We start from the raw sequence: 12986 nt of genomic DNA, 5'->3' as shown, positions 1-12986 counted from the left end.
TGTTAAGGTCTGTAAATGTGTTCAAACTATGAGAGGCGTCCTCTCATAATTTGAGTGTTGTGTATTCAGTGTTAAAGCCAGAACAGCAGTGTTTTAGTCTGAGTTCATTCCACAAGCCATTTTGTCAGGCCTCGGTGCAGCTTTACTTCATCATGGAGGAGGAGATGCAACAACTTAGGGAGACCGTGTCACAGCTTAAGGCAGACAACGAACTACTTCGCCAGGCGCGTGCTGCATCTCCGTTGGACCCCGGTGAGGCTGTTTTCTTTCCCTCTGCTGCAGCAAGTCAGGCACCGACTCCAAACATAGCCGCCGCTGTCACAGAGCGACTGGTTGTGGTTCCTAGAGACCGTAAGTGTCCCATGTTCAATGGCAGGGCAGGCCTAGGAATAACTGAGTGGATAGAGGAGATACAGGCATGTGTGCGTGCTCGCCATCTTCTTGCTGCTGACCAGGCCCTTTTTATGGTTGATCATTTAGAGGGAGAGGCAAAGGAGGAAATTAAGTTTCGCCCTAGTGCAGAGCGGCGAGACCCAGTACAGGTTCTTGCTTTATTAAAGGAGCTATATGGCTGTGCTCAGTCGTACGTCACATTACAACAGGCTTTCTTTTCTCGACGCCAACTCGAAGGAGAGACGTTGCAGGAGTTTTCCTTAGCTCTCATGGCCTTAATGGCACGGGTTAAGCAGTGTGCACCTGATGGGATGCCTAATTCTGATGTCCTCCTCAGGGATCAGTTTGTGGAGCATGTTCTCGATAGCTCCCTTCGCCGGGAACTCAAGCAACTAGTTAGACGCCAGCCTACTGGCACCTTGTTGGAGCTTCGTGGTGAGGCAATTAGGTGGGAGAGGGAAGGTCTTCCAGGGGGGGATAGGGGTCGTAGCTCCTCCTTTCCATCAGCTTATGGTCTTCAATATGGAGTGCAGGGTCGCTTTCAAACCGCCCCTCCTGTTACTTCACCGGGGCCAGGGTTGAGTGAGTTGATGGACCTTATGAAGCATCAACAGGAGCAGCGTAACCAGCTCACCCAGACCGTAGCCTCTCTACAGGCCCCCCGCTCCCAAGGTCAGACTTTTAATAGTGGTCCTTTAATCTGTAGAAGGTACAGAAAATGTCCAGCAGCCTGGACATTTTGCTCGGGATTGTGAGGGTGAGCGGGCTCCATTTCGACGCCTTGCTAATTCAGCAGCTGGGTCGAACCCACGCCCCACCGCACCGTCCCATTTCACTAGGCGATCGGAAAACTGAAACCCACTGAGCTGCGGAGTCACAGCACAGTTGGGGAGCCCACAGACTCACAGGAAAGTGTAGGTGCTGAATTAATTTCTGCATGTCCAAACATTAATGTATTGATTGGAGGAGTCACTGCTTTATGCCTGGTGGACACTGGTTCCATGGTGTCCACCGTTACTGAAAGCTTCTTTCTGGAGCAGTTTGCACCTTGGGGCCACGAGCGCCTTCAGTCTTCAGTCACTGGCTACAGCTCCGAGCAGCGAACGGTTTAGCAATTCCATATATAGGCTATCTGGAGCTTGATGTGAAACTATGTGGCAAGGTGATGCCCCGTTGTGGGATTCTTGTTGTCAAAAACCCCTCTGGTTTTGCGTCTTCTGTCCCTGGTATTTTGGGAATGAACGTGATACGCAAATGCTATCGAGAGCTTTTCGGTGCATTTGGGCATTTGGGTGCATTTGGGCCTTCTCTTTTTGATTCACTTTCAGTGTCACAGGCACCTGGTCCCGTTATTGCGGCCTTGCAGCAGTGTCATCAGTCTGCCGCCCAGACCCCAGGGGGCCACACTGGCATTGTGAGAGTCCGAGGCAAACAAGCGGTGCGTATACCTGGAGGAGTGATGAAACTAGTTGCTGGTACCTGTCCAGAACAGTTCACTAGACAAAGCGCTCTGTTTGAGCAACCTGAGTCAGGTTTACCAGCCGGGTTGCTAGTGTCACCCTGCCTTATTCAGGTTGTCCGGGGTACAGTGTATGTCCCAGTTGTCAACGTTGGGACAAATGAAGCTAGCGTAAGTTCAGTCAGGTAGACTTAACCTGCAGACGATCAGCTGATCAGGGGCGTTCCTATACATAGGAACGCCCAATGGAGGTCTTAACCTGCCTAGTGATCAGCTGATTGGGGGGCGTGCATTATCATCCAATCAGGTCGGGCGCGGGCTCTGTCAGCCAGTCATTTAGCAGCTGTCAAACTTTAAAAGTCCCTTTCCTCTCTCTCTCAGCCTGCCATCTCAGCGTCTCACGAAACCCCTCCTCCACCCCATTCTCCTCCCGGCTCGAGGACATTCACCTCATCCGGACCCCGACCTCAACGGATCGCGGATTACGCCAATGAATCAAGGATCATAGCAGCGCCCAATCATGGTGGCAGCTGATCGCGGACAAAGAATTTTCAAAACTGCCTATCAAGATACGATTACTAGTGGCATTCATTGCACTTCTGTCCATCCTGGAAGAGGGATCCCTTGCATGCGTCTCTTCCTGAGGTTTCTACTTTTTTCCTGTCAAGGTTTTTGTAGTTTTTCCTTACCCTTGTGAGGGTTTAGGGCAGAGGATGCCACACTAGCGAGTTCAATAGGACTACGAGCATTAGATTTGCCTTCCAAACTTACATTAGACGATAAACCACCACCAGTGTCTAGACCCCGGGGGGTATTCCTGTTCGATGCTCTGCTACACCCCCTTCTAAATCCTGATGACATCTCACAGGGGTCTAAAATGCCAAAGACTGTTTAACATTCTCATTTCTGTGCGTGTAAAAAGAGAATGAATAAAATCTGTTAATTGGAAATCAAGTCTCTCCTGATTGAACTGAAATTCTCCTTTACCCACGGACTAGTTTGGGCGTTTTAAACGCTGCCCAGGTTGTCAGCCTGCCTCCAGGAGTAACTGAGGAGAGGTCAACGTTAGTAACTGTCTCTTCCCATACAGTTGCCCACGCAGTGTCAGATAGGTTAGCCTCAATAGATCTGTCTGAATTGTCTGAGCATGAGCAAGCCAATGTAAACTCCCTAATAGGAAAATATCAATCTGTCTTTTCAACCCATGAAGGTGATTTGGGCTGCACCAACCTTCTCTCCCATGACATACCTCTGCTCGATGAGGTTCCTGTTCGTCAGAGGTATCGGCGTATCCCTCCCTCAGAATACGAAGAAGTGAAGGCTCACGTTAACCAACTGTTGGAGTCCCGGGTCATTAGGGAGAGCTGTAGTCCATATGCATCACCCATAGTATTAGCCCGGAAAAAGGATGGGAACCTGCGCTTATGCGTGGACTATCGCCTCCTTAACAGTAAGACCAGAAAAGATGCATTCCCTCTGCCTCCTATCGAGGAGAGCTTGGATGCACTATCTGGGGCTGGCTGGTTTTCCACCATCGATCTGGCCAGCGGTTATAATCAGGTCCCTATGACGGAACAAGACCGGCCCAAAACTGCATTTTGTACACCATTTGGCCTTTTCGAGTTTAATCGCATGCCTTTTGGTTTGTGTAACGCCCCAAGCACTTTCCAGCGTCTGATGCAGAGAATGTTTGGTAAAGAGCAAGGTCAGTCCTTGTTACTGTATCTGGATGACATTATTGTCTTCTCATCCTCTGTGGAACAACATTTGCAGAGGCTGGAAATAGTGCTTGATCGGCTCCAAAAGGAAGGTCTTAAAGCGAAACTCGAAAAGTGTGCATTCTTTCGACGGGAGGTCGGTTACTCGGCCGGGCACCACTCAAATGTCCACCATCTTCCTTACCCTGTTGACCTACAACCCCAGGAAAACAATATACCCCTAGGCCCGATGTCCAATGCCCAGTTGGCCATTTTTAGGCCTTGGTGTTAATTAGATTTTTCTGGCCATCGTCGGGCCGACGACGCAAAAAGGAGGGGATAAATGTGGCCAGATGCGGGTGCCCTCCCTGCCACTGGGGGCGCTGTGCCTGCATGCGCCCTCCCCGTCAAGGGTGGCGCTGTCGGCCTCTATTTAAGGCAGCAGCCCACTCGTACTCGCGTCTCCCTGGCGTGTTGTTTCGTTCCGGGACCTTGGTCGGCACACTTGACTTGTCACATTGCCGGACTGGCATTCAGCGTGGAGTCGCTCCACCAGGGAAGACGAGTGCGATGGCGCGCGCCAGCAGGGTGAGTTACGTTGTCTGCCACCCTTGCTTCTATCATGCCATAGCTGACACTGATTCCACCTTACAGCTAATGCTACAGGACTAAGCGGCGGCTAACAAATCCCCCTCCCTCCGGGTTACGGAGACACTGCCTTGGCCTGACACGGTTGTTGAGGTCCTGCCCCCTCATCGGCGCCCTGCAGCCCCGTGTACACAGAACTGGAACCTGCTGTTCTGGCACCCCTGGAATTCATTCATCTACTGAAACTCTGGTTTATTATTGTTGATTTTAATATCACAGAAACTATTACATGAATTGACCAGCTCCGTGTCCATGTGAACCAACACCCTTGATCTATACTCCACGCTACGCCTTCACGGCACGTGGAGGGGACACGTGCAGGGGGACTTCCATATTTTATAGTTACATTTAACTTAGTTTTATTGTATTTGTATGTGTTATTTTGTTTGTTTGTTCAAAAGTGTTTTAACCCTTGACTTGTTTTAATAATATTTTTGTTGTGGTCAGGTGCTGTGGCCCGGAGGCGGCGACCCAATTCCTGGTGGAGGGAGTTTTCTTCACAACCCTTTTTGTTTGGTGTGCTGTGTCACGGGTGGTTTGTTTTATTAGTCCCTTCCCCTTTTTGTTTGGTTCTCGTCGCCGTGGTAAGTCACAGCCCTGTCCAGTTAGTTACTTATTTTTAACTCAAGTGTTAGGTTTGTTTTGTGTTTCGACGATGTGAATTTGTGTTTATTAAAGTTGATTTATTATTGATTTAAACACGTCTCATGCCCCAAGTGATTCCAACGAACCTGTGCTGTTGCACATATTATCAATAGTTTATTCCTGAGGTGAAACTCCTCAGGTGGCGTTGTGGGCAACCTTTCATTTACCGCTTTGCTACATAGGCAGATGTGTTTATGCTTGTGGTACTGTACAGACCCAGTGAGGCATGGACAACATCGAGCTTCGCCTTTAACCCACTAGCGATAGCCTTAAAGGGCGAAGCCTATACGATATAGAACGTTAGTTACGTATTGTAACTCTAGATTCTATGAGTATAGGCGCAGCCCTTAAGTCTTGGGCCTCACTGGTTTTCCTCTATGGCTGAAGAAAAAGCTATTAGTAGGGAAGCGAGCGGCCGGTCTCACCCCAATTTATGCAGGTGAGACCGGGGCGGGGCCCACCGTTGGTGGGCGTGGACTAAAGTTTTCAGTGCTGCGCATGCGCGCAAGTGATAAACCCACTAGCGATAGCCTTAAAGGGCTGCGCCTATACTCATAGAATCTAGAGTTACAATACGTAACTAACGTTCGACAAAAGCGTCGGCCGTCCCCCGCTGCTCAGCTGGAGGCTTCTATTCTGGTTGGTCAGGCATGAACCGTCCCGCTCAATCCGCGTATATATAGGGGAGTGATCATGCCTTTCACCGCAGTTTCTTTTGACGTGTGTTAGGAAACAATCTACATCCATAATGTCAGGCAGAGGCAAAACCGGCGGAAAGGCCAGAGCGAAGGCAAAGACTTGCTCTTCCCGCGCTGGGCTCCAGTTCCCCGTCGGTCGTGTTCACAGACTGCTGCGTAAAGGCAACTACGCACATCGCGTTGGTGCCGGCGCCCCCGTCTACCTGGCGGCTGTGCTGGAGTAGCTCACCGCTGAGATCCTGGAGCTGGCTGGAAACGCCGCCCGCGACAACAAGAAGAGCCGTATCATCCCCCGCCACCTGCAGCTGGCCGTCCGCAACGACGAGGAGGTCAACAAACTCCTGGGCGGAGTGACCATCGCTCAGGGCGGCGTGCTGCCCAACATCCAGGCTGTTCTTCTGCCCAAGAAGACCGAGAAGGCCCCCAAGTCCAAGTAAAGCAAAGTTGCTGGAAACCAACGACACAAAGGCTCTTTTAAGAGCCACACACTCAACTCTAAAGAACAAAACCCCTCATATCACCCATCAATTTAAAGCACACGCACAAGTCATTTTTAGATTATATTAGATTCAACTTTATTGTCTTTGCACAGTAGAAGGGCTTTTTAAATATAACCAGAAGTGCAATAAAGGCAGTAAAAGTGTAGAGTAATGTGCAAATTTAAAAAACTGAAAATGTGAAGTAAAATTTGTAAATACTTAAGATATGTACAGTAAGAAATATATAGGGAATAGTGCAGTATTAAGAGGTATTTTATTATATAAGAACGATGAATATACTATGAGCAAGATCAATATATATGAATATGAATACACTATTGGTGGGATTATACAGTAGTAAAAAAAGTAGCAGTCTAGTGCAAATGTGTAATGGTTGGAGGACGGTGGGCGGCAGTCCAAGCCAGGGTGGAGGAGGGAAGTATAGTCACTGGAGGAGGTGTGTGTGGTGCGGGGCAGCTGCTTTTACTGTGGTGCAGAGTTTAGCAGGGTGACAGCCACAGGGATGAAGCTGTTCCTGGACCTGCTGGTCCGGGAACGGAGGACCCTGTAGCGTCTCCCAGAAGGGAGGAGGGCAAACAGTCTGTGGCTGGGGTGTGAGCTGCCCTTGACGATGCTGCGAGCCCCCGCAGACATCTCTTGCTCTGGACCGACTCAATGGTGGGGAGTGAGGAACCAGTGATGCGCTGGGCAGTTTTCACCACCCTCTGCAGTCCACTAGCATTCAATATGTATTCATTGGTATGGTTTATTCTGTGTCAGATGTTTGTGTCATCTGGTGAGGAAACCATCACTCATCTGGAAGTTTAAATATAAAAGATACACACTTCAAATTTCAGTACGTCTAAGGTTCATGGATCCATGGCATACATCTCTCATGATGGACGGTATGAATGCAAAAACAACACATACTATCTTCCTAATGAAATAGAAACTAGTGTGGGTAGATCAGATTTAATGCAATTTACACCCTCTTTACATTGTCATTATGCAAATCTAGGGTGAGAAGTAAAGATAGCTATTGGTTAAACATCTTACAAACTATCATATGATAGTAATGTAGTCATAAACAATAACTCTGGTACCTTTGCTTAATCTGTAAAATCAGCTTTTAAAAGTTAGGTGCTGTGTGTCCGGTCACATGTGTGATTATAGACGTGTTTCACATGAGACAAGTTTTCATTCAAAACATTGACCAGGTCCTCTGTTGTATTGAAGTGCCCCAGTAAACGTGACAGTGATCCAGCATTCACAACACCAGGACCATTGAAGTGGAGCAGCTAAATGGAGCTCAGCCATCATAATTATTATTGTATACATTTTCTCCTGTGATTCTTCTGGTGTGACAGTGAAGAGGCTGTCCTGAACAACAGTGCATGGAGCTCTGTCACCATCTGAATGCTTTGGATTCCTCAATAAATGTGTTGAGCACTGAAGTTTACTCTTTATCCCCAGAGGAGCAGGACTCTGGATCAGTTCAACCAAGACCTCCACTTGTTTGCTGAGCTTTCAACGACTTCTCAGAGTCTTCTTCAGTGAACTCAAATAGCTTTGGCCTCATCAGGTGAGCTAAGGTTGTAATGTTGGTCTTGAGATAGTTTATTTTAATTATAAGCTGAAACATTTACTTGGTGTTTAAATCATAAATTTGATTGATAAAGCTGAGAAAAACCTCACCTGGAAAAACCCTCTACTCCCTGTTAATAAATTTAACCTCGTAACTTTCCCTCTGTTGGTATTGCAGTGTCTGATGACAGCCACTGATCAAGTTGATGCAGCTACAGAGCTCATTTCTGTGACTCAAACAAGTAGCTGCAATAAAGCAGGAGAAGCTGAGCTACTGGAAAACAAAGCTTCTGACAGAACATGGAGGAGAGTTCTTCTGGTAGTGGACTTTACTCAGGTTCACATCATTCGGAGAGCAGCTCCATCTGTTGGCTGCCTGAGGTTACTACAGCACAGTATGGTTACATGATGTGAGGCCGGAATTGTCATTTTTCTAAGCAGCTGTCACTTTTATATTTAGCAAGGAAAGACACAAGGTAGCTATGATAAATATAACAGCTAAGTCAGACTCTTTAAAAAGTATGGTATATAAAGTAATGACGATATCGCTGAACATCCCTAGGCAACGTCTATGTCGCCAGGATCTGAAACAGACATGGAATTAATGGGAAAAGTATCACCAATAAGGAAAAGACAGGACACAGAGAGGCAAAGGAGGATAAATAAGAAAAGTAAGAGTAAGAATAAAGATTGAAAACAAGAATACTAATAATGCTAACACTAATTTCATTAAATACCAGTGGGCTGAAAAACAAAATACATCAGATATATGGGATGAGTAATTATCAAATCAATCAATCAAATTTTATTTGTATAACCCATATTCACAAATTACAATTCATCTCATAGGGCTTTAACAGGGTGTGACATCCTCTGTCCTTAACCCTCATATGTCATAATTATGACATATGTTTACAAGGAACACAGTGATTTGAAATCCAAATGAGAGAAGTGCAGAACGAATAGATGGGAGATGTGTATACAAACAATGACGATGGGAACATGAGGGGAGCTGCTATATTAAGAAAAGGAGGAGTGAGAGTGATTGTGAAATATTTGTTTTATTATTGTTATTATTTATATTATATATAATATATGTTAAATAACACTGTTCAAATCAATTCAAAGATCATATCCTTAGATTATTTGATCCTATGATGCTGTCATGTCAAATAGATAATTGGGTCCTTTGATACCATAGGTTATTTGATTATTTGACTTACTTATAAAGGAGCAACAGGTAAAATTGACTAATATGAAAGAACAGCACGTAAGATTGACTTACATATAAAAGAGATGATATAACTTATTAACATCAGGGTAATTATAAGAAATATTGGTTTATTATTGTTAATGTTATTATTTATATTATATATATATGTATATATAGGAATTTAGGTCGATATTTTGTGCTTTTTTCTAATACTAGACCCAGACAAGTGTTATATATATATAATTTGTTGAGTACTCGTTTATGTCAAAGAACAAGTTGAACAAATTACCAATTTATTGAAAAATCAACCAAACAATCACAATATAAAACAGTATAACATAATAAAAACACAATAAATTATATAATTCTCATAAAATAACTGTCCTTTCAGTGTGTGTGTATATATTCAGTTCCCAGTATAGTGTGTGCTTGAAGATTCACTGGTTCCGTTCTGGTCCGGGTCTTTATGTCTCTAAACTCAGTACTACCTGTCTACCTGACGGGCAGTACTGGGGTCTGATGTCTTCTGGATAAACCATCAGGTTCAATCTGGATCAAACAGTTGGCCACACTGCATCCATGGTCTGGGTTCTGCTCGCCATCTCAGCATTCAGAATTACAGGATTGAGATTCTTCTGATGTTCATAAAAAAACAATCTACACAAAGTGCAGAATAATCAGTGTCTGTTTTCTAATTATATTTCTAATGTTTAAAAAGTATGGTATATGAAGTAATGACGATATTGCTGAACATCATGTTACATGATGCATGTGTGAAGTTGGAGTAGGCTACTCCTTCAGAGTTTAAAGCTATGTTTTATAATATTTGATGTTTTGATATTTACTAACTTCTTAATCTGAACATTGTAAGATGACATCTAATATTGCTCAATCTATCTAGACTCCCTGTAGTAAAGAACTCTGTCTCTACATATTTATGGACAGTGGTGATGAATGATGAGGAAACAGCTCTTTGTGGAAAGACGTGTGTGCCTCTTAAAAGAGCCTTTTACCAGGATGGACATGTTTCACAGTGAGGACAGATCACTTCTTCTTGGCTGCTGTCTTCTTCGCTTTTGGTTTGGTGACCTTCTTCGCGGGGGACTTCTTGGCAGCAGGCGACTTTTTCACCACCTTCTTGGGGCTCTTCGCCACCTTCTTGGGGCTCTTCGCCACCTTCTTGGGGCTCTTGGTGGGCTTCTTGGCCGCTGCTGGTTTAGCCACCTTCTTCGGGGACTTTTTAGCGGCTGCTGGCTTCTTGGCTCCCGCCGACTTGGGCTTTTTAGCCACTGCGGGTTTTTTGGCGGCGGGCTTCTTGGCTTTGGGAGCGGCCTTCTTCACTGCCTCTTTCTTGCTCATCTTGAACGAGCCGGTGGCCCCGGTTCCCTTGGTCTGGACCAGGGTCCCGCTGACCACCAGTTTCTTGATGGTGGTGTTGACGCGGGAATTGTTCTTCTCCACATCGTAGCCTCCGGCAGCCAGAGCCTTCTTGAGGGCGGACACGGACGCGCCACTGCGCTCCTTGGACGCGGACGCGGACACGGCCTTCACGATGAGCTCACTGACGCAGGGGCCGGCGGTCTTCGGTTTCACGACCTTCTTCTTGGCCGCTTTAACCTTGGCGGCGACTGGTGCTGGAGCTGGAGCGACTTCTGCCATCTTTCTCTTTGCGTTTAGATCAACGACGAACTAACGGAGTGAGTTACAGGACTGATGAAGAGTCCTGATCGGGAGGCGGTACTTGAACACACCATGAGAACCGTGGAGACTCAATCGAGCCGTGGCTCCCGTGTACAGTGTGAACGCACAGACACTTGTGTTTTCTCTTTACTGATAAACGAGTAAAAACTCAGTGGGTGAGCGGTGCTGGAGGCTGACAGTGAGGAAGCAGGTAGCGGACTTATTTGTCTTCATGTTGAAGTCATGAAGAGCTCTGATGCTCTCTGCATTTGGTCGGTGGAGCCTCCGAACACGACCCGTTCACCGCGGTGAGCAGCGCTGCTCAGCGGCTTTTCCCACTAGTTTCTCTCCTAAAATAAGTTCAAAAGCACCACAGCTCCACCAAAACCCGTTTCCTAGCTGCTCCACATGTTTGTTCAGAGACACCGAGTGAAAACAAGCACCTGCTGAGGATCTGTTTTTAATAAAATCAAGTAATTGTGTAGGCAGGAAACACACCGCTGATGGCCGAGGCTCCTGGTGAAGTTGAGCCAGACTTCCTATCAGAGCCGTGAACGTTTCATGTTGAGGATGCTGGAGAGTCAGTAGCGATACAGTTCATATCCATGTTGAATTTGTCAATATTAACCTCAAGCAATGATTAAATTAATATTGTGGTACATTTCTCTAATTTAATACCACAAGTCAACAGGCTACATCATTTATTTTCTAGAAAATGTTTAAGCTTTACTGGAATTTGAAATTTCTGTACTTAGTAAATACCAACTTTTGCTCATCATAGTAACACTGGGATACATGTTTCTGTATATTATGATCATTATTATTTGTGTAAAATAATCATTTAAACATGACAAACGTTTCTGAAAAAACGATTTGACCCGTGGGTGAGAAATCTCTGTTAACCTGTCAATATGTTACCTATTGATCAATAGATCACGAATATACACACGTGTCCAGTATGTGAAAGTGTTTGTGTAAATTGTAGCATGTAAACATCCAAGCTAATGGCATAACAAAAATAACATTGTAGTTGTTGATCTTATAGTTTTTAACTCATGAATCAAAGGTACGAAAGCAAAGTCAAATTTGAGAGATTGTCACTCTGCCCAGAAATTTGTGGAGCTTGTTAAGACTGAAATCTGTATAATGCATGTGTGCGTGTCTGTGGAGATGGCAATGAAAGTCAACTTTAAACAAAAAGCAATTTGTTAGACGGGGGTAAGGGATGGGGGCAGTTTGGGAAGAATATGTGGGAAATATGTAGCCCTCACATGATGACTTTTAGTAACCTTTGCTGCTTGGTGTTACAGTTTTTCTCCATTGCTTTGGCTCATTTCATGAAACAGAAATGACATTCTCAAAACAACACGTGCAAACCTCCAAACCACTGGGCACTTGTTCACAACAGATTGGAATATCTCATTCCTTTAATCAAATTGCAATTGTATTAGCACATCCTTGCAATGACAAGTACAATTTCCAACAGCTTGCACAAATTTCAAATGATTTAGCACACCGTTGCAAACGGTTAGGTACAATTGCCTTCAGTTAACCCAATTACCAATTGAATATTTATTGCTGGTCAAAACTGACTGTCGCTTCTCAGTCAAGTTGTTGTTCTCTGCAGAACATGTTGGCATAATTTCATTGTGTACATCAACACCTGCACAACAACATTACCATCTACCATCATATTATCAGTACTTACCATCATCTGCCACTGCACCTTATCTACCCATTTATCTTGTGTTTCTGTTTTTATTGTTTCTACTGCAATATTTTTCATTTCATTTTATTTTATTTTATTTTATTTTATTTTATTCAAATGTACCGGCTGCTATGACGACTTAATTTCCCTTCGGGGATTAATAAAGTAATCTATCTATCTATCTATCTATTTAGTTCACTCCACTGTCAAAATCGTACAGATGTGACAGATGTAGAAATGTGACAGATGTAGAAATGTGAGTCAGGATTTGGTTTTTGGGTCTTTATTCACCTACAGAAACTGCAGACACCTGCAGACATCAACACAGGTTTGCTTTTAAAACCTCCTTTTTCTCCATACAAAAGTCCTCAGTGATGAAAAACTAAACTGCACAATAACACATTATTGGTGAAACAGTTATTAGATCAAAAAAAGAAAAAAACATACCTCCAGACATCAACATAGGTTTGCTGTTAAAACCTCCTTTTTCTCCATACAAAATTCTACAAAACAGAACAAATTGACACCAAAGGCTGCCGTAATCCGCGGAGTGAAAACAAAATGGCGGCCGCATTATGTAAATAACATCTCCCTGGATTTCAAACCACAACATTGCCAAAACATATAAACATTCAAAACAACAGCACACTGTACTCATACACGCAACATACAATCCACAACGGTCATCCCTTCAAGGAAAACTACAAAACAGCACAGAGCTTTTACACAGGTGACTCACCCTCAGTGATGAAAAACTAAACTGAGGGAGGGAAGGGCTAACA

General features: G+C 44.7%; 1 protein-coding gene across 1 annotated transcript; it reads left to right on the top strand.

Moving 5' to 3' along the window:
* Positions 1–89: 89 nt before the first annotated feature.
* On the top strand, positions 90–2918 carry LOC133933449 (uncharacterized). Its single transcript, XM_062380564.1, has 2 exons — positions 90–1831; positions 2234–2918. The coding sequence occupies exon 1, from the start codon at positions 153–155 to the stop codon at positions 1146–1148; it is 996 nt and encodes a 331-aa protein (XP_062236548.1). The 5' UTR covers positions 90–152; the 3' UTR covers positions 1149–1831; positions 2234–2918.
* Positions 2919–12986: the final 10068 nt, after the last annotated feature.

This window comes from Platichthys flesus, chromosome 22, assembly GCF_949316205.1.
Source record: "Platichthys flesus chromosome 22, fPlaFle2.1, whole genome shotgun sequence".
NCBI classification, from domain to species: Eukaryota; Metazoa; Chordata; class Actinopteri; order Pleuronectiformes; family Pleuronectidae; genus Platichthys; species Platichthys flesus.
Note: the sequence above shows the minus strand (reverse complement) of the source record. Positions and strands in the feature narration are given on the sequence as shown.

What these genes read in the sequence shown, in the direction of transcription:
- LOC133933449 (XM_062380564.1), top strand. Translation starts at nt 153, where the DNA reads ATGGAGGAGGAGATGCAACAACTTAGGGAGACCGTGTCACAGCTTAAG.